This window comes from Symphalangus syndactylus, chromosome 12, assembly GCF_028878055.3.
Source record: "Symphalangus syndactylus isolate Jambi chromosome 12, NHGRI_mSymSyn1-v2.1_pri, whole genome shotgun sequence".
Taxonomy (NCBI): Eukaryota; Metazoa; Chordata; class Mammalia; order Primates; family Hylobatidae; genus Symphalangus; species Symphalangus syndactylus.
In genome coordinates, this window is record NC_072441.2 from 84,706,540 (window position 1) to 84,731,446 (window position 24,907).

A 24,907-nucleotide genomic window follows, 5' to 3' on the forward strand; every position below is an offset into this window, starting at 1 on the left:
CAACAAAAACAGAGTGAAGATTCCCAAACAAACCAAGAGGTGCTCCCGGGCCAGGGAAAGTGGGCCACAACAGTTGGCACCCTGTGGTGGTGGCTCAGGAGGCACACTACTAAGCTGCCCCACACAGGGTGAAGTGACTGCCAGCACCCAGCAGAGTGGGTGGGATGGTAATCGATACCTTCTCACAAGCAATCATGTTTCTTCAAACTGGGCAGCCTAGAGATGGATGCCAAGCCCTTTTGGCCAACCTGGACCTCGATGCCAGGGGCAGCACCAGTGATTTACTTTATACCATCTCAGTCCCTAGGGCAGGGCTTTTATCTTTGGTGCCATGGAAAGAGCTAATGGGAGTGTATATTTTTATAGACAAGCTTCACAGCTCTCCTTATATCCTTAATCCAAAAGAAGGTAAATAACCACCATTCTAGGAAGTTCTAATTGCAAACGCTTAAATATGAGAGGGCTCACCACTTTTTTCTCATTTTCCATCAGATCATAAGCTCCTCCACTAAACTATAATCTCTCTTAGAACAAAAACTACAAAATCTAGCCGTGTGTTTCATTCACTATTGTACTCCCGGGCCTAGCAAAAACAAAAATGTTTTTAAAAACAAATAACTAATGAATTGGCCTAATTAATTAATTGGTGCTTCCAGGCTCCTTTCTCCTGCTGCCCTTTCTTCTGACTTAAAATATTTCAGAATTTCATATCCATAAACAGCTAGGTGTGGGAGTTCCCCAAATTTCTGAAGCTCAGAGTGACAAGTCCATAGTCTAACAACACACTTATCTTGAGCAGAGAAATCAGACTTTCCTCCTAGTTCCTTCCACTGATCACCATTGCTATAATAAATTATAAAAACAGTGATTGGCTGCCTCTACCCTGCTCAAAGCCAACAACACAATTACAGGCAGATACCCATGTGCACATAGGTAAGCCACACAGGCAAACACATCAGCTTAGGTTAGTCCTGCGAATATAGTGGTTTAAGAACTACATTTGACGACAACCGGAAGGATGACCAGAGCCATCCCCAAAAACTGGAGACAAGGAATATTGCAGACACTGCCCACGCTCTGTCTGACAGGCAGCACTGACACTCGGCAGCATGATGAGGCACACGTGCCACTCCCAGCCAACTCCTCACCCGCCTGGGGACTGCTTGGGGCAGCCCATAGTGGGAGCTCAGGGGCCTCTAGATTGAATCACTGTTCTATTTTTGGAGCAGCCTATACTCCCCTCTGCCTTACAAAGCCAGAGAAGGCAGGATGCCTACTCAAAGAGGAAAAGAAAACATGCTCTTGACTCTTTCACCACCAAAATGTGGCCAAGGCTCTGAGGGTCGTCTTCTCATGCAAACATCCGTGTTCTATAAAGCCTGAGCTAAATGAAAACCCCAAACTCTACTCTGTAGTAGAAGGCACAAAACTCAGTTTCCACGCGTCATCCTATTTTGACCCAGTTGTGCAGCCCATGTTCTAGTTGACCTACACAACAAATTTTCCACCTTTGATGGGAAGAGCTCATTCGGGCCTGTTCCCAACAGAGGGCTGAAGGGCTGAAGATGTGACTTGTGGAGCGTGGGTGGCATTATGGAAATCAGAAACCAGGAACGGAAGTTGCCTGGCAAGAGACTACAGTTATGAGGCTGGGAGGAAGGCAGGACTCAGGAGTCCCCAGGTGCCCGGAATTGCCTCCCAAATCCCAGGAACGCTCTGGACACAAAGTCGTTCGTGACCCTTCCAGGCCAAGACTTTCTCATTCGGACTCCTCAAAATTAGAGCCGTATGGGACTTCGGAGCACATCCAATTCAAATCTTTCTTTTTAAGGATTATGAAACTGAGGCCCAAGGTCACACCGTTTGAGAGTGGCAAGGGACGGACCTGAACCTAGCTCCACGGACTTCAGTCCAAGACTCTTCCTTGTAAATCCCACAGGATTCCAAGCACCGTTCCCTTCCGGGTTTTTCTACACCTGTGACCCCACCTTCACCTACCCAACCATTCCAGCCTTCAATTCCCACCCTATTAGCCCAACTCCACAAAGCTTAGTGCCCGCCCCAAGCAAGCTCACTGCAGAGGGGATTCCTCCACGTGCTTCCCTCCAAACCTCCCACCCACCCAATTCCTCCTTTCAGTTCCATCCCGAGTTACTACGGGACCCCGCCCCGCCTCCAAAATTGCACCCTCCTTCCTCGCCCGCACCTCACCCCGACACCCGGGCCCCGCCTGCCCGGGAGGCCCCGCCCCTCGCCGTCTCCCCACTTCCCTCGGCGGCTGCTCTCACGCCCTGGCCCCTCTCACCGGTAAAGCCGCTTAGTGTGGAGGACTTTTGCTTCGGGCTCGCTGCTCTCCCCTGTGGGGGGGCCTTGGCTCATGGTGCCCGGGTCCGGGGGCAGCTCCCGGTCACAGGCCCCCGCCACCCACCACTACCACCACCACTGCCGTCTCCGGCCGTAGCCGCAGCCGCCGCCGCCACCGGCCCTGCTCGGCCGCCATCGCTGTGAGGCGGCTGCCCGCGACAGCTCCTCCTCCGCCTGCCAAATCTCGCGATGGCAGCCGCACAGTTGCGGACCAGTGGCCTGCTGCTACCAAATCTCGCGAAACTCGTTTTCCCTCCCGGGAAGTTGCCAGAACTAACTCTGGGCAGCATGGCGTCTTTCCGGCTTCTCCAAACCCTTGCGAAAAACTTTATTGGCAAAGCTATCAGAGAACGGACAGTGTACCCACTGAGGCGGCCAAAGCTTAACTGGATCAGGGCAGGTGAGCTTATGGCTAGGAGCGTGACTGCTTTGTCCTACAATGGTCATTTAGTCCATCCTTCTGCCCCTTTCCCGCCTCCCCGTTTGAGCCAAGCCTCTTTCAGATTACTGGTTAGAGTGACTCCAGCTTTCCCTTTCCCCCCGTAATTTAAACAAACAAAAAGTGCATGTGAAAGTTTCCTTGGAAAGGGCCGAGCATCACGTAGGAGTAAAGCCCCGGAAGAAATGACTTGTACAAGCGTCTCGGACCTTCAGCTCTCCTCCCAAAGATTTCCAGCTTGCATATCTATCTCTTAGCAGCCAGCCAGTAACATTTATTGAACTGCCGTCTTCCAGCCACAGTGCAGGATTCTAGACACACAGAGGTGAGCAAGCTAGACACTATCCCTGCCCTCACAAAGCTCAAATGACTTTAGGGATAAGGACTCATAGAAATGAGAAGCTAGTCCCTCACATTTCTATCTCCTGATCCTCACATTGGAAATCAGGGCAGGTGGGCTCACAGCTAGGAGCGTGACGGCTTTGTCTTGTTTTAGCTTAAAACCTAAGTTAAAAAGCAAGGGTGTTTTGTTTTGTTGTTGTTGTTGTTGTTGTTGTTGCCTGTGTATGAGTTGTAATGAGAACATAAATTGCCCTTCTACCGCTATGCTCCTGGCTCCAACCACCCACCTTCTTTCTGTTCCTGAAACAGCCTAAGTCTTTCCCATCCATTGGTCTTTCACTTAATGTTCCTCTGCCTGTAACACTCATATTCCTGATTTCCCATCAGGTTTCAGCTCAAATATTACCTTACCAAAGAGGTCTTTCCTATTAAAATTGTCTAATTGATTTAGTTGCTAGGCTTCTTCATTATCTGTTACTCCAATAGAACATAAGCTTCTCAAGGGCAGAGACCTCGACTGCCATCTTGTTCTCTTCTTTGTCTGCCTAGAACAGTTCCTAGCTAATAATTGGTGTCCAGTAAATATTTACTGAATGAATAAGTGTACAAATTCCATTTCTGGGTATCCCAGCCTACTCCGAGCACCCTTTGTTGCACAAATCCACTTTTCTCCCTCTGCTTTCCTGAGCTGCGAGCTCTTACACATTCCAGGTGCCTAGAATGTGAACTTACCCCTTTGCCCAGCTGCATCCCAACTTTCAGAAAGGATGACATCTTCCTGTAATGCTTTTTTTTTGTCGGCAGATTCAGCAGGGCGGGGCCTGCCCCTTTAATCTGGGCCCCACCTGCTCTGGTCAGACAGGTTTTGAGACACAGGTAAAGGGAGGGAGACAGAGAGAAATACTTGCAGAGCCAGCAGGTAGCTGGGCAGCTCCTTCCCGGACGGACGGATGGATGGATGCTGGGGACCCTCCACTCCATATGGAAAGTAAGAGGATGTCATGGGTCTAAACTGCAAGGTTTGGAGGGCCCTTGAGATGAAGGAAGGGAATCAGTCCCATCCAGAAGCAATGAGATGGAGGGCAGCAGGGAGGAGAGAAAGACAGGAGAGAAGGCATAGAAAACAACCATGATCAGACCTAAATACCGGAATAACAGACCCAGGCCCTGCAGAGATGGATGAGGTGGGCTAGTGAGGAGTTTGGGAACTGACCAAGTACCAATGAAGGAAGAGGGTGCCTGGAACTGCCAGCTCTTTGGGTCAGATTAGTTGGCAAATCACTGGTCTCACTTGGAATGCAGGAGGGTTCCAAGCAGGGATGTGTAGGGAGAAGGGGAGATGGGACAGTGGAGGGGAAGCTTCTCTGTCTACAGCAAGATCATCGGTGGGAAAGAAACTTGGCAAAGTTCTAGACACCTCTTCTGCCTCGTATTCCTGCATTAGAGTGGCCATGACTCCAGGGGTTTTGGTAGAGGGGCATAGAAGGTGTGGGTGGAGGCTGACTGAGGCCACAGCTGCCAGGGCCTGTGTCCTTTGACTCACCCTCTCCTGTTGGATGGCATTTGATGTCGAAAGGGTGCCTCCATTTCAGCTGCTCACTTCCTTCCCTCCTCCCTCTGTTTCAGTGTCTTCCTCTGTACCACGTTCTCCCTAAGGCTCCAGAAGGGGCCAAAACCCATGAAGCCAGTTGCCCTGGAGAGTATGAGTTCTGTCAACCTGTCCTAATAACAAGAAGACAGGAGTTTCTGACAGAGCTTTCCTCTGCTCCCTGCAGGATGACATGATCTTGTGGTAGATCCCAGAACTGAGGCCCCAGAATGACAGAACAGGAGACCCTGGCCCTGCTGGAATTGAAGAGGTCTGATTCCCCAGAGAAGAGCTCACCCCAGGCCTTGGTTCCCAATGGCCGGCAGCCAGAAGGGGAAGGTGAGGCCGAATCCCTGGGAGCTGAGTCCCTCAGAGTGGGGTCTTCAGCTGGATCTCCCACAGCCATAGAGGGGGCTGAGGATGGTCTAGACAGCACAGTAAGCGAGGCTGCCACCTTGCCCTGGGGGACTGGCCCTCAGCCCAGTGCTCCGTTCCCGGATCCCCCTGGCTGGCGGGACATTGAACCAGAGCCCCATGATTCAGAACCACTTACCAAGCTAGAAGAGCTGCCCAAAGATGATGCCAACCTGCTGCCTGAGAAAGCGGCCCGTGCCTTCGTGCCTATTGACCTACAGTGCATTGAGCGGCAGCCCCAAGAAGACCTTATCGTGCGCTGTGAGGCAGGCAAGGGCGAGTGCCGAACCTTCATGCCCCCCCGGGCCACTCACCCCAACCCCACTGAGCGCAAGTGGGCTGAGGCAGTGGTGAGGCCACCTAGCTGTTCCTGTGGGGGCTGCGGGAGCTGTGGAGACCGTGAGTGGCTAAGGGCTGTGGCCTCCGTGGGAGCCGCACTCATCCTCTTCCCTTGCCTACTATACGGGGCATATGCCTTCCTGCCGTTTGATGTCCCACGGCTGCCCACCATGAGTTCCCGCCTGATCTACACACTGCGCTGCGGGGTCTTTGCCACCTTCCCCATTGTGCTGGGTGAGCTTGTGAGAAGAAAGGGGGCATCGGGAAGTGGACTTGAGGAGGGCAGGGCCTCCCTGGCGTGGGGAGCAGGAGGGTTTCCCTTCACTTGGCCTGGGCCCCTCAGGGTCTCCCACCCCCTGCCAGTCTGCATGCCCATCTCCTCCCAGGACCACCTCCACCCCACCGTGTAGAGCCCATGCACTGCCCACAGTGAACCTGCCCCCAGCTTACTGCCTCTTGCACCCTTCCCCTGCCTTTTCTGACCCTACCCTGTGTTTCCCAACTCCACCCAGGGATCCTGGTGTACGGGCTGAGTCTGTTATGCTTTTCTGCCCTTCGGCCGTTTGGGGAGCCACGGCGGGAGGTGGAGATCCACCGGCGATATGTGGCCCAGTCAGTCCAGCTCTTTATCCTCTACTTCTTCAACCTGGCTGTGCTTTCCACTTACCTGCCCCAGGATACCCTCAAACTGCTTCCTCTGCTCACTGGTCTCTTTGCCATCTCCCGGTAAGTTGGGGCAGGGGGTGGGGCATGGGAGAAGGGATGGTGCTAGAGAACCTAGGCATCTGAATGTCTGGAGAGCCAGGGTCAGGAGCTTTCCAGATTCTACACTGGCCCAAATGTGTGCCCTGGGGAGATAAGTCCACCTTCTCTCTTGTACCTTACCTCAGCTGGTCAGCAGATGGAAGCCGATTTCAGAAACACATATAACCATGTGGAACAAGAAGGCTTTCAGGTGTCATCTAGATCAATGCACCCATTGCAGCCACTCCGGTGGCAATCTGGTCAAGTAGCTGTGTTGGTCTCTAGTTGAACACCCCCTGTGACCAAATGTACAACTTAAAAATAGATATATTTTTTCAAAATAGAGACAAGGCTGGGTGCAGTGGCTCATGCCTGTAATCTCAGCACTTTGAGAGGCTGAGGTGGCAGATCACTTGAGGTCAGGAGTTCGAGAGCAGCCTGGCCAACATGGTGAAACCCTGTCTCTACTAAAAATACAAAAATTAGCTGGGCATGGTGGTGCACACCTGTAGTCCCAGCTACTCAGGAGGCTGAGGCAGGAGAATCGCTTGAGTCCAGGAGGCGGAGATTGCAATGACACAAGATCGTGCCTGGACGACAGAGCTAGACTTCATCTCAAAAAAATAAATAGCCAGGTGTAGTGGCTCATGCCTGTAATCCCAGCACTTTGGGAGGCTGAGGTGGGTGGATGACAAGGTCAGGAGCTCGAGACCAGCTTGGCCAATAAGGTGAAACCCCAGCTCTACTAAAAATAAAAAAAATTTGCTGGGTGTGGTGGTGGGCATCTGTAATCCCAGCTATTCAGGAGGCTCAGGCAGGAGAATCGCTTGAACCTGGGAGGTGGAGGTTGCAGTGAGCCAAGATTGCACCATTGCACTCCAGCCTGGGTGACAGAGTGAGACTCCGTCTCAAACAAATAAAGAAATAATTAATTAAAATAAAATAAAAAATAGAGATGAGGTCTCACTATGTTGCCCAGGCTGGTCTCAAATTCCCAGCCTCAAGCAGTCCTCCTGCCTCAACCTCCCAGTGTGCTGATTACAGGCATATACTACTGCTTCCAGCCTCAGTTCTTCATATAAACCAGTCTTTTTCCATTTTTAAAGGTCCTAATTGTTAGACAGTTCTTTATACTACACTAAACATTTTTGCCCAGATTCTGACCTCCAGAATTGCCTAGGACAAATTTAGATATTTGACACAACCTCTCAATCCCTGCACTCTAACACCCTGTCCCCCTAGTGTCTACTTTGCAAAATGGCCGTGGTTTCTTCATTGTCCTGGGAAGAAACTTCTGCCTGTCAAGGTTGGGGGCCCTGGTTGAAGGTACTGTCCTTCTCTTCCTATTTGTCAATGAGGGGAGGGCCCTGGTGAGGGTACTATCTTTTTCTTCATACAAACCAAGGATGTGTGAGCTCTCCTCGCAGCCTTCTTACTCTCCTTCTTTTTTTTTTTTTTTGAGACATTATTTCACTCTTGTTGCCCAGGCTGGAGAGTACAATGGCACAATTTCAGCTCACTGCAATCTCCACCTACTGGGTTCAAGTGATTCTCCTGCCCCAGCCTCCCGAGTAGCTGGGATTACAGGCGCCCACCACCAGGCCCAGCTAATTTTTTGTATTTTTAGTAGAGACGGGGTTTCACCATATTGGCCAGGCAGTTCTTGAACCCCTAACCTCAGGTGATCTGCCTGCCTCAGCCTCCCAAAGTGCTGGGATTACAGGCGTGAGCCACTGCGCCTGGCCCTTACTCTCCTTTCATTCAGACTTTGCCATCACCTAAAATCCTTAGGGGTACTTTGGGAGGCTGAGGCGGGCGGATCATGAGGTCAGGAGATCGAGACCATCCTGGCTAACACAGTGAAACCCCCTCTCTACTAAAAATACAAAAAAATTAGCCAGGCGCGGTGGCGGGCGCCTGTAGTCCCAGCTACTCGGGAGGCTGAGGCAGGAGAATGGCGTGAACCCAAGAGCTGAGATAGCACCACTGCAGTCTGGCCTAGGCGAAAGAGTGAGACTCTGTCTCAAAAAAAAAAAAAAAATCCTTAGGGGTATTTTCATATGAACTACTGTTAATCTAGAGGGCACCTTTGAATTTCTTAACCCAAATGCAGGTCTTTTCTTTCCATTTTCCCTAATACATACGCTCTTGTTCCTTTGTTTTTTTTTTTTTTTTTTTTTTTGAGATGGTGTCTTACTCTGTTACCCAGGCTGGAGTGCAGTGGCGCAATCTTGGCTCACTACAACCTCTGTCTCCCGGGCTCAAGCAGTTTTCCTGCCTCAGCCCCCCGAGTAGCTGAGATTACAGGTGTGAGCCACCATGCCCAGCTAATTTTTTTTTGTATTTTTAGTACAGACAGGGTTTCACCATGTTGGCCAGGCTGGTCTCAAACTCCTGACCTCAGATAATCCACCCACCTTGGCCACCCAAAGTGCTGAGATTACAGGCGTGAGCCACCATACCTGGCCTGCTCTTGTTACTTTTGATACAGGATTCCAGGTAGCTTGCTAAAATAAAATGTTCTTCCTATTGAGCTAAAATTAGTCTTCCTGTCACTTCTGGTTGTGGTCCAGCAGTCAGTTGTCCCACCAGCCTCCTGACCATCATGCAGCCTTGCATTTTCTCCCAGTAGGTTTTCCCAAAATAAATATGTTCCTGCTCATGTAACTCAGCCTCCCATCTCAAACTCTTGGGGAATACTGGTCTCAGAAGTTGGCTTAAGCAGTAAAAATCATCAGGGAGCTAAAGGAAGAGTCAGTGATCGTCTGGTCCAGACTTCCCATTTTACAAAGGGAAAATCACAACAGATTAGGGGAAAAGAGTTAGTTGCTCAGGTCAGTCGGCGATAGTGGCAGGACTAGAATCCAGGTCCTTTCCCTCTCTTATCCAGGGTCCTTTCTTCTTTACCATGGACAAGTTCATTAAGCAGTTTGTGCCTCAGTTTCATCATCTGTAAAATGAGGTTGTTATGAGGATTAAATGAGTTAATTCATGTAGAGTGCTTAAAACAATCTGGTACTTGGGGCCGGGCGTGGTGGCTCACACCTGTAATCCCAGCACTTTGGGAGGCCAAGGCAGATGGATCATGAGGTCAGGAGATCGAGACCATCCTGGCTAACACGGTAAAACCCCATCTCTAATAAAAATACAAAAAATTAGCCGGGTGTGGTGGCGGGTGCCTGTAATCCCAGCACTTTGGGAGACCAAGGCAGGCAGATCACCAGGTCAGGAGATCGAGACCATCCTGGCTAACATGGTGAAACTGCGTCTCTACTAAAAATAAAAATAAAAAATTAGCCGGGCATGGTGGCTACAGCTACTCGGGAGGCTGAGGCAGGAGAATGGCATGAACCTGGGAGGCGGAGCTTGCAGTGAGCCGAGATGGGGCCACTGCACTCCAGCCTGGGCGACAGAGCAAGACTCTGTCTCAAAAAATAAAACAACAAGAACAAAAAAAAAAAAACAATCTGGTACTTGGTAAGGGTTCATTATGCTATGCTGTTTCCTAGTGCAGAAGAGAAGCAGCAGTTACTTTTCCCTCCCTTTCACAGGTAAAAAAGAATAGAGGCACATGAATTATGTAATAAGTGATCCTTCATATATTAAGAGGAAGTTGCTCTCCCCTCCCTCCATTGAGGGGTGAGTATTGAACAAATCTTCCACAAAATCTGTGGCTGACCATCCTCTGGGCTTTAAGCCCTTCTGGAGGTGGCTTCTTTGCTCTCCTCTTTACCTCTGCCCCTCACATTGGCAGAAGGGAAGGTAATAAACAGGTTTGGGTTCAAATCATGGCTTTGCTATTTCCCAGATGTGTGATCTTGGACCAGTCTTACTTAACCCCTTGGAATCTTAGTTTCTTCATCTGCAAAAGGATAAATACAATGGAACACACTGCAGCTATAAAAGAATGAGAAAACCATTTTTATATTGATATAAAATGATCTCCAGGATATATTAAATGGGGGAAAAATAAACATGCAGAGAACAGTCTATATAGTATGCTGCCATACTTCAAAAAAGGGAAAAATAACTTTTTGCTCATATATGCACTTTTTAAAAAATCACTCAATGTACTATCACACTGGCTCTTCTTCCTTTTCCCCCTTTCTTCCTCCTTTCTTTCTTTCTTCTTCTTTCTCCTTTTCTTCTTCTTTTTCCAAGAAAAGCACACTGGTCTTTAAGAAAAAAAAAAAAGAAAAAAAATCTGCTGGGCATGGTGGCTCACACCTGTAATCTCAGCACTTTGGGAGGTCGAGGCAGGAGAATTGCTTGAAGCCAGGAGTTCGAGACCCTCATCTCTACAAAAATAATTTTAAAAATCAGCTGGGCATGGCGGCACATACCTGTAGTCCCTGCTACTTGGGAGGCTGTGGTGGGAGGACTGCCTGAGCCCAGGAGTTGGGGGCTGCCACTGCACTCCAGCCTGGCTGACAGAGACCCCATCTCTAACAACAACAACAACAAAAAATAGGCCAGGCGCGGTGGCTCATGCCTGTAATCCCAGCGCTTTGTGAGGCCAAGGCAGGTGGATCATCAGGTCAGGAGATTGAGACCATCTCGGGTGAAACCCCATCTCTACTAAAAATATAAAAAATTAGCCAGGCGTGGTGGTGGGCACCTGTAGTCCCAGCTACTCGGGAGGCGGAGGTTGCAGTGAGCTGAGATCGCACCACTGCACTCCAGCCTGGGTGACAGAGCGAGCCTCCGTCTCAAAAAAAAATAAATAAATAAATAAATAAAAAATCATTCAGTGCACAAGAAACCATAATATTGATGTCTGGGATGGGGGTGGGGGAGAATAGGGTGGGAATCGGTAAAGGGAGGAAGATATTTTACTATACTTATTGAATTTGCTCAAACATTTTAAAGTTTGTACAGCCAGGTGTGGTGGCTCGCATCTGTAATCCCAGCTACTCAGGAGTCTGAGGTGAGAGAATCACTCAAGGCCAGAAGTTTGAGCCCAGACTGGCAACATAGCAAGACCATGTCTCTAAAAAAATAAAAATAAATCGAAAAGTAAATAAAAGAGGGAAAGGAATAACATACTCAACTTCATAAAGATGTGGAGAAGTCAAAATCAATCACTTATAGTAATTAGCCCTGTGCCTAATACATGTTAAATGCATAAACTTTGGCTGTATTTGGAAGTACCAGCCATACTCACCAACTGCATCTGCCTCCCCTATCTACTCCCCCAACCGTTAGCCTATTGCCAATCGGCTGACGCCCTTCCCTCGAAAGTAGCCTGACCTTTTTCTTGCCCCCATAGGCTGATCTACTGGCTGACCTTCGCCGTGGGCCGCTCCTTCCGAGGCTTCGGCTATGGCCTGACGTTTCTGCCGCTGCTGTCGATGCTGATGTGGAACCTCTACTACATGTTCGTGGTAGAGCCGGAGCGCATGCTCACTGCCACCGAGAGCCGCCTGGACTATCCGGACCACGCCCGCTCGGCCTCCGACTACAGGCCCCGCCCCTGGGGCTGAGCCGCTCCGCCCTCGCCCTCGGAGTAGGGGGTAGCGGCGTGGGTCTGACACATCTTTGAACCTTGTGGCCAGGCCTGGACTTCGCCCCCAGGCCTAGGACCGCGGTGGGTGGAACCCTGCTACTGCCCCAACAGGGACTCCAATCAATCAGAGTTCTCCCCTTGCCGGAGCTGCCCTTCACCTTTGGGGCCCGACACAGTCATAAGGGATGGACTTAGTTTTCTTGAGGGAAAAAGGTGGAGAGCCGTGTTTCTTAAGGATGCTGAGGGCATGGGGCCAGGACCAGGGGAGAGGCACAGCTCCTTCCTAAGCAGCCTCCCACCACTGCCACAAGGCTCCCTAATGCTGGTCTCTGCTCCACTCCCCAGCTTCCCATGAGGCAGGAGGCAGAGCCACAGCCAAAGCCCTGACCACTTCTGTGCCAGTTGTCTAAGCAGAGCGCCTCAGGGATGCTGGAAATGCCTTAAGGATAGAGGCTGGGCATCACATCAAATGGGACTGTGGTGTTTGGTGAAAACCATCCTGGGGATCTGGATTCAGGACCCTCCATGACTGGCCTATTTACTATTTACAGTTGGCCAGTCCAGAGCTGCTGCTCTTTTACCTATTTAGGCCCCTGTAACTTCCCACCTTTAAACTGCCCAGAAGGCATGCCTCTCCCATGGGAAGAGCGGAGCAGACAGGGAAATCTGCCTCCCAAGAGGGGTGTGTATGTGTTTGTGCCCACACGTGGTGGCTGGGGAGTGCCTGGATGGTGCGGTGGTTGATGTTAATTAACCTAGTGTGAGTGTGTGTGTGTAACAATAAATTACTACCAGTCTTTGCTGGCTCTTTCTTCCTGTTTGTCCCCCAGTCTCGAGTATCCCTTCCCTGTTTAATTCAGATGACGATAGAAACCTCCCAGCTCTAGGCCGGGCGCGGTGGCTCACGCTTGTAATCCCAGCACTTTGGGAGGCCGAGGCGGGCGGATCACGAGGTCAGGAGATCGAGACCACGGTGAAACCCCGTCTCTACTAAAAATACAAAAAATTAGCCGGGCTTGGTGGCGGGCGCCTGTAGTCCGAGCTACTCGGAGAGGCTGAGGCAGGAGAATGGCGTGAACCCGGGAGGCGGAGCTTGCAGTGAGCCGAGATCGCGCCACTGCACTCCAGCCTGGGTGACAGAGCGAGACTCCGTCTCAAAAAAAAAAAAAAAAGAAACCTCCCAGCTCTACCTGGTGGAGCGGGGCTGGCAGGTTCCTTGGTTCCACAGCAAGGAAATGGAGCCTCAAACAGGAACTTGCCTTCCAAGCCCATCTTTCAGCCCTAGTATTCCCTGGAACCAGCCCAAGCCCAGCCCAACAACACATATCAAGAGACTGGAGCCCTGTGGAAAAAAAATATCTATTTTCTTGCCTTCCAGGGCAGCCAACCAGTCAGAATGCCTCTCATTTAGGCCTGCAAGTCCCATCCAAGGGAAATGTGTGGAGATGCAAGAAGGCAACACCAAGGGGACCTTATCAATAGCCCTGTCCCCCGCCTGCCTCCGAAGTCCCCCCAACAAGGTATGAAGGAAGCCCCACCTGGGGGTCTCCAGGAGGTTGAGGCTGGCCTCTGAGGTTCCACAGAAAAGCAAGATGGGGGAGTGAAGGGGCCAGCTGGAACTTGATGCTCCAACCTCCAGAGTTCTGAGGCACAGCAAGACAGGTCCAGTAACGTCCTTCCCTCCAGAGAGCGGGCCCTAATTTATGGACTGGTACTCTGAGTACTTCTTGTGGTGCAGCAGCAGAACCAAGCCGCCCCCTAGCAGCATGAGCCCTGGGGCACCCAGGGCCACTGCCATGATGCCCAGGACTAGTGGGGACAAGCCGTCCACTGGAGGGAAGCCCACACCCAGGAGCATTGACCTAGAGCAAGCAGAGAGAGAGAGGTAAGTGGGCTTAGGAGGAAAGGCTGGGAGGCTCAGCCTTTGTCCACTTCAACTCCCCAAGTCCCCAGCCCAAGCCCTTGTTCTCACCAGCTGAGGTAGTGTTGGTCCCAGTAGCCAGGGCCTGTGGAAGCCCCGAACGTCAGATTGAAGGCACAGAAGTTATTCTGGGACCCAAAGAAGGCTCGGACAATGGGTGACTGGGGAAGAGAGTATGCCAAGGCAGGATGAAGAGGGGAAGCTTGGCAGGGCAGGGCTGATTCTCGGCCCCCCGGCTTCTGGGAGTAAGCCACGGGTCGCCACTGTGCGAAGCCTGATGGGAGGGAGCCCCACAGCAGCTGGTCCAACTGGGAAGAAAGGCAAACAAGGGAGGGTAAAGAGGACCAACCTGTGCCCAACCCTATTTTCCCTGCCTCTCCCAGCCTTATTCTGTGACTAGCAGCAGGAGTCCTGAGTCCTAGGCAGGGCCTCCATCCTTCCTCTGTAAAAATGGGGAGTTCGACTGGGTGAGGACTGAGTTGTTTCCCAAGCCTCCAAGTCTGGACTCAGCCCTTCTCTTGGCCCCCAGGCCCCTTGCAGATCTCCATCTGCCAGTGTAAGTCATATTGCACTTCCTGTCTGTCTCCACTGAGGGCGGAGACTGGGTCAGATTCATTAGCACAGTGCCTAGCTCTTAAACGACCCAAAGAAAGTGTTGCTAAATGGCAAATGGTTGAATGAGTTTTAGGTCCCAATGGTGTCCCACCTACATTCCTCACCCATCTGCCTCTCTTCAGGAAGCCTGACCTGGAAGACGGCCGGTGCATATTCATCGTCGATGGAGTGCTGCTCCTGCATTGAGGGGCAGTCAGGGCCCTGGCCCAGTGTGACTACCTCCAGCCCAAACAGGGAACGGTTTCCCCGGGGAGAGGCTCCAACCAGGGCCACCTCTAGCTGACAGCTGTCTGCTGTGTGCAGGAGGCGAGGGAGTTGGGCTGGTCGGCTGGACCTGGAAAAGGCCTGGACCTAGGAAGGAAGAAGCATGGGAGGTGTGGGAAATAGCTGGATGCCTGTGCTTAAGGGCCACCTCCATCATTAAATCCCACCCTCACAAATCAGCTTTTTTGAGCTCTTTCTGATTTCTCATGCCTTACCCTGAAGGTCAGGCTGCCATTGGCAAAAGTCCTGGTAGGGTCGTTCATGGGGTGGCCTTGAAATGTGGCACTCAGGGTGGCAGGATCCAGTGAAGCAGTGATGTTGTTCCAAGAGAAATCGGCCAAGGAATATGGAGGATATGGTCTTCCCGGAGGCTTTGCTGCCGTATCGGACACGTTGGTGCTGTCAAACTCAAGCAGCTGGAGGGTGGGGGTGGGGTGGAACTGGGCTTGCCTCCGTTTTTCTCCCAAGACCACACCTCCCACTCACCTCCTACCAAGGCTTTCATATCTGAGTCTATTTCACCCACCCCCAGTCTTTAGTTCCACCCTCTAATTGGGATGAACTCTCTCCTCTGCACTCTTCTCCTTGGTTCTCTCCCAACTTCCTCACCCTGGTAAAAACGAGGGCAGAAGAAAACTCAATGCTGTCCTTCGGGAGCACCATCAGGCCCCCATCGGGCTCAGGGGATAGCAGGCGGCTCCAGTTGACGCTCAGGGTGCTGTGGGGGGTGTTGGTGGCCACCAGCACCACTGCCAGAGGCCCCAGGCTGCTCCACACATAGTGCAGTGTGGAATTGGTGCCCACTGCCCGGATATGAAGCAGGTTCTGCAGGGGGCCCAGCCAGTTAGGGATGATCTCCAGAGACACCTGGAACATGGAGTAGTGGAGGGTTGAGGGAACAGGATCAAGGAGAGACACAGGCAAAACAGAAGCTTGAGGGGAGGGGAGCTTGGAAAGTGCTGGAGAAAGGATGGGATCTTGGGGACTAGACAAGAGGAATGTGTGCAGGAGCTGAGGGAACCCTGGGGTAAGGGGCAGGATGAAAAGGGGTAAGGTAGAGGGTACAGCCAGGACTCCCCTGACCCTGGTGGGCAGGTCAGGGCACAGGGCTGGGAAGAGAAAACATTCAACACTTGCCTGGACCTGGGTCACCCAGGGCTGAGTCGGGGTGACCCTTCACATTCACCCTCACATTCGCCCTACTCCACAATCCCGTCCCGTGACCCATGACCATCTCCCACACCCTCCAGGTTGAAGAACCCTCCTCTTGGCAGCCACCCTCCACCCCCTAGCCCCTGGATGCCTGGTTCCAGCCACCCTGCAAGGGTAGCATTTCCTGAAACTTCTATCGCTGTAGCCCCAGGGCCCTCACCTGGCGGGTCTTCTCCCCCAGCAGGCCAAATGGGGCTGCAAACAGAAGTAGAGTCCAAAGGAGCAGGGGGCTGGGGGCACAGTGCCCCCAACCCCAGCCACGCTCCACAGAGCCGCACATACAGCCGCAATTCGGCCGACGGAGGAGGTGCCAGAGGGTCACATGACTCGGGTTCAGCTGATCTCTTTCAAGGGCGGAGCCGCCAAACCAGTTTTTGCTTTTTTTAAAAAATTTCCTTTCGTCAGCACCATTTAATGTATTAAAGAAAAGCTTTTTTTTTTTTTTTTTTTTTTGAGATGGAGTCTCGCTCTGTCACCCAGGCTGGAGTGCAGTGGCGCGATCTCGGCTTACTGCCAGCTCTGCCTCCCAGGCTCATGCCATTCTGCCTCAGCCTCTCTGAGTAGCTGGGACTACAGGCGCCCGCCACCACACCCGGCTAATTTTTTGTATTTTTAGTAGAGACGGGGTTTCACCGTGGTCTGGATCTCCTGACCTCGTGATCCGCCCGCCTCGGCCTCCCAAAGTGCTGGGATTACAAACGTGAGCCACCGCACCTGGCCAACAGCTTTGTATTCTATCTTAAAACAGGAAACATCACAGTCTCTTACAAGTAATACAATTTAATATGGTCACAAGATTTTAAGTGAAAAAAATACATTATTCATGCTACAAGTTTTCAGTCTTCCTTGGACAATGCCAAAAACACAGTATTCAAACGGCATGTTTTAAGAGGAACGTGAAATCTCGTTTTGACACAAAGACAGGTTAAAGAAAATAAACCCAACAGGGAAACACTCCAGGACCAGTACATTGCCTTAAGTCCACGACCCTGTCCCATTGTGGAACTCATACACCTGCTTTCTACTCCAGCACATGAAACTCTGCGGTTCTTCTTCCCTGTGAACTATGAAACTCTCTGGGGTTCTTCTTCCCTGTGGGACAATGTGGTTCTTCTTCCCTGCCTAACATTTCAACAAAAATTGTAAATATTTAGAGATGTGTCACTAAATGACAACAACATACTTCAAAAAAAGCCAACTTATGTGTTAAATGTTGAAAGAAAAGGCCGGGTGCGGTGGCTCACACCTGTAATCCCAGCACTTTGGGAGGCTGAGGCAGGTGGATCACGAGGTCAGGAGTTCAAGACAAGCCTGGCCAAGATGGTGAAAGCCCGTCTCTACTAAAAATACAAAAAATTCACTGGGCGCTGTGGCAGGCCCCTGTAATCCCAGTGGCAGGCGCCTGTAACCCCAGCTACTCGGGAGGCTGAGGCAGGAGAATCACTTGAATCCGGGTAGTAGAGGTTGCAGTGAGCCAAGATTGTGCCACTGCACTCCAGCCTGGGCGACAAGAGTGAAACTCTGTCTCAAAAAAAAGAAAAAAAAAAAAGAAAGAAAGAGAAATGTTTAAAGAAGGGGCTAGGCCGGGCACAGTGGCTCACGCCTGTAATCCCAACATTCTGAGAGGCCGAGGTGAGTGGGTCACTTAAGGTCAGGAGTTAGAGACCAGCCTGACCAACATGATGAAACCCCATCTCTACTAAAAATACAAAAATTAGCCAGGCGTGGTGGCAGGCGCCTGTAATCCCAGCTACTTGGGAGGTTGAGGCAGGAGAATCGCTTGAACCTAAGAGGCAGAGGTTGCAGTGAGCCGAGATCGCGACATTGCACTCCAGCCTGAGCAACAAGAGGCAAAACTCTATCTCAAAAAGAAAGAAAGAAAGAAAGAAAGAAAGAAAGAAAGAAAGAAAGAAAGAAAGAAAGAAAGGAAGAAAGAAAGAAGGGAAGAAAGAGAAAGAACAGGCTAAAATTTGGTGAAATTTAAAAGGGTTGTAGAAAACTTTGGAGTGTTTGTTTTCTTCAGTTCACCCTGATTTTATTTTATTTATTTATTTTGAGACAGCATCCTGCTCTGTCACCAAGGCTGGAGTGCAGTGGCACAATCATGGCTCACTGCAGCCTCTCAAACTCTCAAGCTCAAGTGATCCTCCTGCCTTAGCCTCCCAAGTAGCTGGGACTTCATGCACATGCCGCCATGCCTGGCTAATTAAAAAAATTTTTTTTTGTAGAGACGGGGTCACACTATGTTGCCCAGGCTGGTCTTGAACTCCTGGGCTCAAGTGATCCTCTCACATGGGCCTCCCAAAGTACTGGCATTATAGGGGTGAGCCACCACACTAGCCATCATTCTGATTTCAGAACACAGGACTTGTGCGCAAAGGTTAGGATAAGGAACTAAAGATGCCAAAAAATACCCCAAACATTAATTACAAAAGAAAGACTAATGTTTATGAAGAGCTTATAACATGGAAAAATATTTGTTATAAAATTAAATGAAAAAGTAGGATACAAAACTATATAAACAGTAAGATCTCAACTATGTAAAAAAGGATAAAAGAAATAGCTTAAAATGCTAATAGTGGTTGTATTTAAGTAGTATATCTATAGTGATTTTTTTTTTCCTTTTTACTTTTCTGTCTCTTCCAAATTTTTCTCTACTGGGGGGATTTTTGTTGTTGTTGTTGTTGTTGTTGTTTGTTGTTGTTGTTTGTTGTTGTTGTTTTGAGATGGAATCTCACCTGTCGCCAGGGCTGGAATGCAATGGCGAGATCTCGACCCACTGCAACCTCTCTGCCTCCCAGGTTCAAGTGATTCTCCTGCCTCAGCTTCCCGAGTAGCTGGGATTACAGGCACACGCCACCATGCCCAGCTAATAGTTTTTTTTAAGACGGAGTCTCGCTCTGTCACCCAGGCTGGAGTGCAATGGTGTGATCACGGCTCACTGCAACCTCCACCTCCCGGGTGGAAGCAATTCTCCCACCTCAGCTTCCCAAGTATCTGGGACTACAGGCGTGCGCCACCATGCCTGGCTAATTTTTATATTTTTAGTAGGCACAGGGTTTCACCATGTTGGCCAGACAGCTGTTGAACTCCTGAACACACACACACAAAATTAGCTGGGCATGGCGGCACCTGTGATCCCAGCTGCTCGGGAGGCTGAGGCAGGAGAATCGCTTGAACCTGGGAGGTGGAGGTTGCAGTGAGCCAAGATTGCACCATTGCACTCCAGCCTGGGCAGGGAGAGCGAAACTCTGTCTCAAAAAAAAAAAAAAAAATTCTTCAGTCTCTTCTTCCATCCATTAATTTTCTTTTCTCTCTCTCTCTCTCACTCTCTATTTTTTTTTTTTGAGATGGAGTCTTTATCTGTCGCCCAGGCTGGAGTACGGTGGTGGATTCTCAGCTCACTGCAACCTCCACCTCCCGGGTTCAAGCAATTCTCCTGCTTTAGCCTCCCAAGTAGCTGGGATTACAGACATGTGCCACCATGCCCAGCTAATTTTTTTTTTTTTTTTTTTTTTGAGACGGAGTCTCGCTCTGTCACCCAGGCTGGAGTGCAGTGGCGCGATCTCGGCTCACTGCAAGCTCCGCCTCCCGGGTTCACGCCATTATCCTGCCTCAGCCTCTCCGAGTAGCTGGGACTACAGGCGCCCACCACCAGGCCCGGCTAATTTTTTATATTTTTAGTAGAGACGGGGTTTCACCGTGGTCTCGATCTCCTGACCTCGTGATCCGCCCGCCTCGGCCTCCCAAAGTGCTGGGATTACAAGCGTGAGCCACCGCGCCCGGCTCCAGCTAATTTTTTTGCATTTTTAGTAGAGACAGGGTTTCACTGTGGTCTCGATCTCCTGACCTCGTGACCGGCCCGCCTCGGCCTCCCAAAGTGCTGGGATTATAAGCGTGAGCCACCGCGCCCGGCCCAATTTTTGTATTTTTTAAGAGGAGACGGGTTTCACTATGTTGGCCGGGCTGGTCTCGAACTCCCGGCCTCAAGTGATCTGCCTGCTGTGGCCTCCCAAAGTGCTGGGATTACAGGTGTCAGCCACCGTGCCCAGCCATCCACAGATTTTCACTGTGCTCCTGCGTCAGCCACTCCAGGTCTTTCAAGCACATTTGGATGGTCTTCCAGATCGTCATAGAGTGATCTGACGATGTCCAGTCTCCTGTAATTCTTGGGCTTGACTAGGCTTCGAACAACCTGGAGGCATTGCTCTTTCAGGGTATACACTGCAGTGTGATGTTGGCAAAAACAGGCTGTCCATTAACATTGGAAGATGGCACAAACAATTCAGTTTGGTTAACCCGAAGCTTATCATGTGTCCTTGCATCTCTGAAGAGCCAAGGGTAGCTTTGGAAGTTGTGGATGCGGAAGTCCCTGCCGGGCAGCAGCGTCAGGTAGGGCAGCAGCTCGCCATAGTAGTTGAGCCACACAGGCAGCACGATGCGTGGGCTGTGATTGCAGATGATAACCCGGGAGTGCTCGCACGAGTTCACAGAGCGCAGCACAGGCCATGCTGCTCCGGCTGCCATCTCCTCCTCGGCGCCCGACTCTTCCTGGCAGTACTCTTCTGGGCCTGCCTCCTGGGTGCCCGCCTTGGCCTCTAACCCCACCCCATTTCCCGCTCTCCAGGGCATTACCTCCGAAGCCTTGACAACTTGGGCCTGCCCATACCAGTTCTTAAAGAGGCTACTTCCCTTACCCGGATTTCGGCAAGAGTTACAATGGAATCAGGCTGGGAGTATATAACCCCCTACCTGGGTGGTAAGCAAGACATCCTAGATCAGACAGTCTTACTCCCAGCCTCTCCTACTTAGCCTGTCCCCCTGAAGAGCTACCTATAGTGGGAGAGATCCAAATGGGATCCCAATACTACTACTGTGATAGGAAGATCCAGAGAGGAATTTGAGGGTATTCCATGAGATAGCACACCTGAGGGTTCTTTATGTCAATCTAATATTTATTGGACACTTCATGGCCGGGCGCAGTGGTTCACACCTGTAATCCCAACACTTTGGGAGGCCAAGGTGGATCACCTGAGGTCGGGGTTCCAGACCAGCCTGGCCAACATGATGAAACCCCGTCTTCACTAAAAATACAAAAAAAGTAGCCGGGCATGGTGGTGCATGCCTGTAATCCCAGCTACTCGGGAGACTGAGGCAGGAGAATTCCTTGAACCTGGGAAGCAGAGGTTGCAGTGAGCCAAGATCACACCACTGCACTCCAGCCTGGGTGACAGAGCGAGACTCCATCTTATAAACGAACAAACAAAAAATTAGCCAGGCGTGGTGACAGGCGCCAGTAATCCCAGCTACTAGGGAGGCTGAGGCAGGAGAATCACTTGAACCCGGGAGTTGGAGGTTGCAGTGAGCTGAGATGGCGCCATTGCACTCCAGCCTGGGCTACAGAGTGAAACTCCATCTCAAAAAAAAAAAAAAAAACCGAGGTGAAAAAAAACTGCGTCTCAAAAAAGGCACGGTGGCCCACGCCTGTAATCCCAGCACTTTGGGAGGCCGAGGCAGGAAGATCACGAGGTCAGGAGATCGAGACCATCCTGGTCAACATGGTGAAACCCTGTCTCTACTAAAAATACAAAAATTAGCCGGGTGAAGGCCGAGGCGGGCGGATCACAAGGTCAGGAGATCGAGACCACAGTGAAACCCCGTCTCTACTAAAAAAAAAAATACAAAAAATTAGCCGGGCGTGGTGGTGGGCGCCTGTAGTCCCAGCTACTCGGAGAGGCTGAGGCAGGAGAATGGCGTGAACCCGGGAGGCGGAGCTTGCAGTGAGCCAAGATTGCGCCACTGCACTCCAGTCCAGCCTAGGTGACAGAGCGAGACTCCGTCTCAAAAAAAAAAAAAAAAAAAAAAAACAAAAACAAAAACAAAAAAACATTAGCCGGGTGAGGTGGTGCACGCCTGTAGTCCCAGCTACTCGGGAGGCTGAGGCAGGAGAATCGCTTGAACCTGGGAGGCAGAGGTTGCAGTGAGCCGAGACCATGCCATTGCACTCCAGCCTGGGTGACCGACCTAGAACCCATCTCGAAAAAACAAACCAACAAACAAAACACAAACAAACCAAAAAACAACTTAACATTTATTGAACACTTCGTTATTCGGGTTCTGGTCCAGGAAGAGTTCACAACTTTATTGTGGAGAAAAGATAGGATATGAGAAAATAGTATATGGGGGCAATACAAGTATTTGTCAAAAGAGGGAGGTGGTATCTGGTGGGATGCACTTTTTTAAATTTTTTAACTTTTTTTTTTATTTTTTGAGGTGGAGTCTTGCACTGTTTTGTCGGGCTGGAGTGCAGTGGCACAATCTCGGCTCACTGCAACCTCTGCCTTCCAGATTCAAGCGATTCTGCTGCCTCAGTCTCCCAAGTAGCTGGGACTACAGGTGCCCGCTGCCACGCCCAGCTAATTTTTGTATTTTTAGAGATGGGGTTTCACCATGTTAGCCAGGCTGGTCTCAAACTCCTGATCTCAAGTGATCTGCCCGCCTTGGCCTCCCAAAGTGCTGGGATTACAGGCACGAACCACTGCACCTGGCCTACTTTAATCTTATTTTGACTAATAAATGAACATGGTACAAAATTCAAAAGGTACCAAAGGGCTCAGTGTGGTATCTCATGCCTGTAATCCTGGCACTTTGGGAGGCTGAGGTGGGAGGATGTCTTGAGTCCTGGAGTTCCGGACCAGCTTGGGCAACATAGCCTGACCCCATCTCTACAAAATAATACAAAAATTAGCCGGGCATGGTGGTGCATGCCTGTGGTCCCAGCTTCTCCAGAAGCTGAAATGAGAGGATCCCTTGATCCTCCCATTGCACCACTGCACTCCAGCCTGGGCAACAAAGTGAGGATAGCAACAGGAGGCAGACAAACAGACAAATACTAGGCAGATGGGGGCAGGTTCCCGATGAAACCCCACCTTCAAGCCGAAAACAGTTGAAAGCCAAGCTACAAGTCCTGGGTAAATGCATGGGCGGGATTGAGAACTCCTCTTCCCGTTTGTTGCACTTTCCTCTGATTGATCCCCATGCGTCACCTACTTTACATATACCCACCCTTCCCTAATTGGTTTGTTACACTGTCATGCCCATCTTTGAGAGGTGCCTTTTTTTTTTGAGATGGAGTGTCGCTGTGTCGCCCAGGCTGGAGTGCAGTGGCGCAATCTTGGCTCACTGCAAGCTCTGCCTCCTGGGTTTAGCCATTCTCCTGCCTCAGCCTCTTGAGTAGCTGGGACTGTGGCACCCGCCACCATGCCTGGCTAATTTTTTTTGTATTTTTAGTAGAGACAGGGTTTCACCGTATTAGCCAGGATGGTCTTGATCTCCTGACCTCGTGATCTGCCCGCCTCAGCCTCCCAAAGTGCTGGGATTACAGGCGTGAGCCACCGCACCCAGCTGAGTGGTGCCTTTGTTTTAGCTCTTTTTTTTGTTTGTTTTTTGTTTTTTTTTGCGTACACTCAAACCAGTCTGCACACACACACCCATTTTGAGCCCATCAAAGCCCCGGACCCAGCCACAAAGGGAGAGAAACCACCTAACTTGGGAGACCACTCTCCTGTCCTTTCTCCATTAAGAGTTATTTCGTCACTCAATAAAATTCTCTCTGACCCTCTTCACCCTTTAAACTGTCAGCATAACCTCATTCTTCTTGGATGCATGACAAGAACTCGGGAACTGCTGAACGTGGGTACAAGCTGAAACACAGGCAGCCTGGGGCATGCCCCAGCCCAGCCAAGGGCTGAGCCAGTGTGCAAGCCAGGCGTGGCCAGGTGGGCTAAGTGGGCAGGGTACCTCCAGCAGCAGGCCCGGGGTGCGAGGCCTGGGCAGGGGTCATCGCCGGCTGCAGAGGTCCCCGGCTGGCAAAGTGGCTGAGAAAAATCCTGCGTCATGGAGATCTTGTCATAAAAAAAAAAAAAGAAAAAAATGTACCAAAGGGCATCATTCCTATTCACTAGCAAACTGGTCCCTCCCGAGACAACCATCACTACCAGTTTTCTTGTTTGTTTTGTTTGCTTGCTCTGTTGGCCAGGCTGGAGTGCAGTGGCACGATCTCGGCTCACTGCAACTTCCGCCTCCTGGGCTCAAGGAATTCTGCCTCAGCCTCCCAAGTAGCTGGGATTATAGGCATGTGCCACCACATCTGGCTAATTTTTGTATTTTATAGTACAGATGGGGTTTCACCATGTTGGCCAGGCTGGTCTCGAACTCCTGACCTCAGGTAATCCACCCACCTAGGCCTCCCAAAGTGCTGGGATTACAGACATGAGCCACCGCTCCTGGCCCACTACCAGTTTCTTATGTATCCTTCTAAAGATATCCTATACTCAGGAATACAAATATATAGAAATTACATATAAATAATAGACAGTGGTACCCAAACACTGTTCTTCAGTTTTTTGTTTTGTTTTGTTTTGAGACGCTGTCGCACCCAGGCTGGAGTGCAGTGGTGAGATCTTGGCTCACTGTAACCTCCACCTCCTGGGCTCAAGGTATTCTGACTCAGCCACCCAAGTAGCTGGGATTACAGGAGTGCACTTCCAAGCCCGGCTAATCTTTGTATTTTTAGTAGAGATGGGGTTTTGCCATGTTGCCTAAGTTGGTCTTGAATTCCTGAGCTCAGATGATCCACCCACCTCGGCCTCCCAACGTGCTGGGATTACAGGCGTGAGCCACCACACCTGGCCCCAATTTGCATTTTTAACTCATATACTGAGGAATGTTATGTATCAATGCACTTGGAGTTATCTCATTCTCCTTGCAGGGGTATGTTTCATGGATCTATTTAATCAGAACCTTGTTGATGTAGTAATATTTTGCTGTGACAAACAATGCTGGAAAGAATATCCCTGTCTGAAATGGACTCAACCAAGAAGAAATACTGAGATCTCAACATTTCATATTAATAACCAAATTCAGCAGGATAAGTACCAAGGAGTGGAATCGCCAGCTCAAACTGCCCTTTATATGAGGTTTACCAACTGACACTCAAACCACATGCTTGAGAGCACATTGCAAGTGTTTACCAAATTATGCTTACATTTCCCTTTGAATAAGGTTAAGCATCTCTTAATGTTTTAGTCAATTTTTGTTCCTCTGGAGCTTTTTAAATCCTTTGCCTATTTTTCTACAGGCCTTTTCTTAATCGTCAAG

General features: G+C 50.5%; 4 protein-coding genes across 14 annotated transcripts in view; 1 reads left to right on the forward strand and 3 right to left on the reverse strand.

Moving 5' to 3' along the window:
* SMG5 (SMG5 nonsense mediated mRNA decay factor) overlaps positions 1–6,390 on the reverse strand; it is a 38,139-nt gene extending 31,749 nt beyond the window's left edge. For 3 of the 5 annotated variants that reach the window (XM_063626873.1, XM_063626874.1, XM_063626876.1), the window contains exon 1: positions 2,306–2,441. In XM_063626873.1, coding sequence (XP_063482943.1) covers positions 2,306–2,379 — 74 coding nt within the window. In that variant the 5' untranslated portion in view covers positions 2,380–2,441. Of the gene's footprint in view, positions 1–2,305; positions 2,531–6,371 lie in introns of those variants that run through there. The other 2 variants (XM_063626875.1, XM_063626872.1) reach the window with 2 other exon arrangements.
* TMEM79 (transmembrane protein 79) lies at positions 2,578–12,533 on the forward strand. Of its 4 annotated transcripts, none has more exons than XM_063626891.1 (5): positions 2,578–2,764; positions 3,061–3,128; positions 4,921–5,720; positions 5,999–6,212; positions 11,500–12,533. In XM_063626891.1, exons 3-5 carry the CDS (start codon positions 4,964–4,966, stop codon positions 11,711–11,713), a joined length of 1,185 nt encoding a protein of 394 aa, XP_063482961.1. In that variant the 5' UTR covers positions 2,578–2,764; positions 3,061–3,128; positions 4,921–4,963; the 3' UTR covers positions 11,714–12,533. The 4 variants fall into 4 exon arrangements, with proteins under 4 accessions (XP_063482961.1, XP_063482963.1, XP_063482962.1 ...); XM_063626893.1 differs by having other exon boundaries at positions 3,100–3,128; XM_063626892.1 differs by lacking the exon at positions 3,061–3,128.
* A 543-nt stretch (positions 12,534–13,076) lies between these two features.
* Positions 13,077–16,066, reverse strand: GLMP (glycosylated lysosomal membrane protein). Of its 4 annotated transcripts, none has more exons than XM_063626888.1 (6): positions 15,909–16,066; positions 15,146–15,403; positions 14,752–14,952; positions 14,405–14,623; positions 13,709–13,818; positions 13,077–13,598 (listed from the first exon to the last, which is right to left on the reverse strand). In XM_063626888.1, exons 1-6 carry the CDS (start codon positions 16,026–16,028, stop codon positions 13,433–13,435), a joined length of 1,074 nt encoding a protein of 357 aa, XP_063482958.1. In that variant the 5' UTR covers positions 16,029–16,066; the 3' UTR covers positions 13,077–13,432. The 4 variants fall into 4 exon arrangements, with proteins under 4 accessions (XP_063482958.1, XP_063482956.1, XP_063482959.1 ...); XM_063626886.1 differs by having other exon boundaries at positions 13,709–13,965; XM_063626889.1 differs by lacking the exon at positions 15,146–15,403 and having other exon boundaries at positions 13,709–13,965; positions 15,909–16,062.
* A 3,529-nt stretch (positions 16,067–19,595) lies between these two features.
* Positions 19,596–20,974, reverse strand: VHLL (VHL like). Its single transcript, XM_063628124.1, has one exon. The coding sequence runs from the start codon at positions 20,378–20,380 to the stop codon at positions 19,961–19,963; it is 420 nt and encodes a 139-aa protein (XP_063484194.1). The 5' UTR covers positions 20,381–20,974; the 3' UTR covers positions 19,596–19,960.
* Between the last annotated feature and the right edge of the window lie 3,933 nt (positions 20,975–24,907).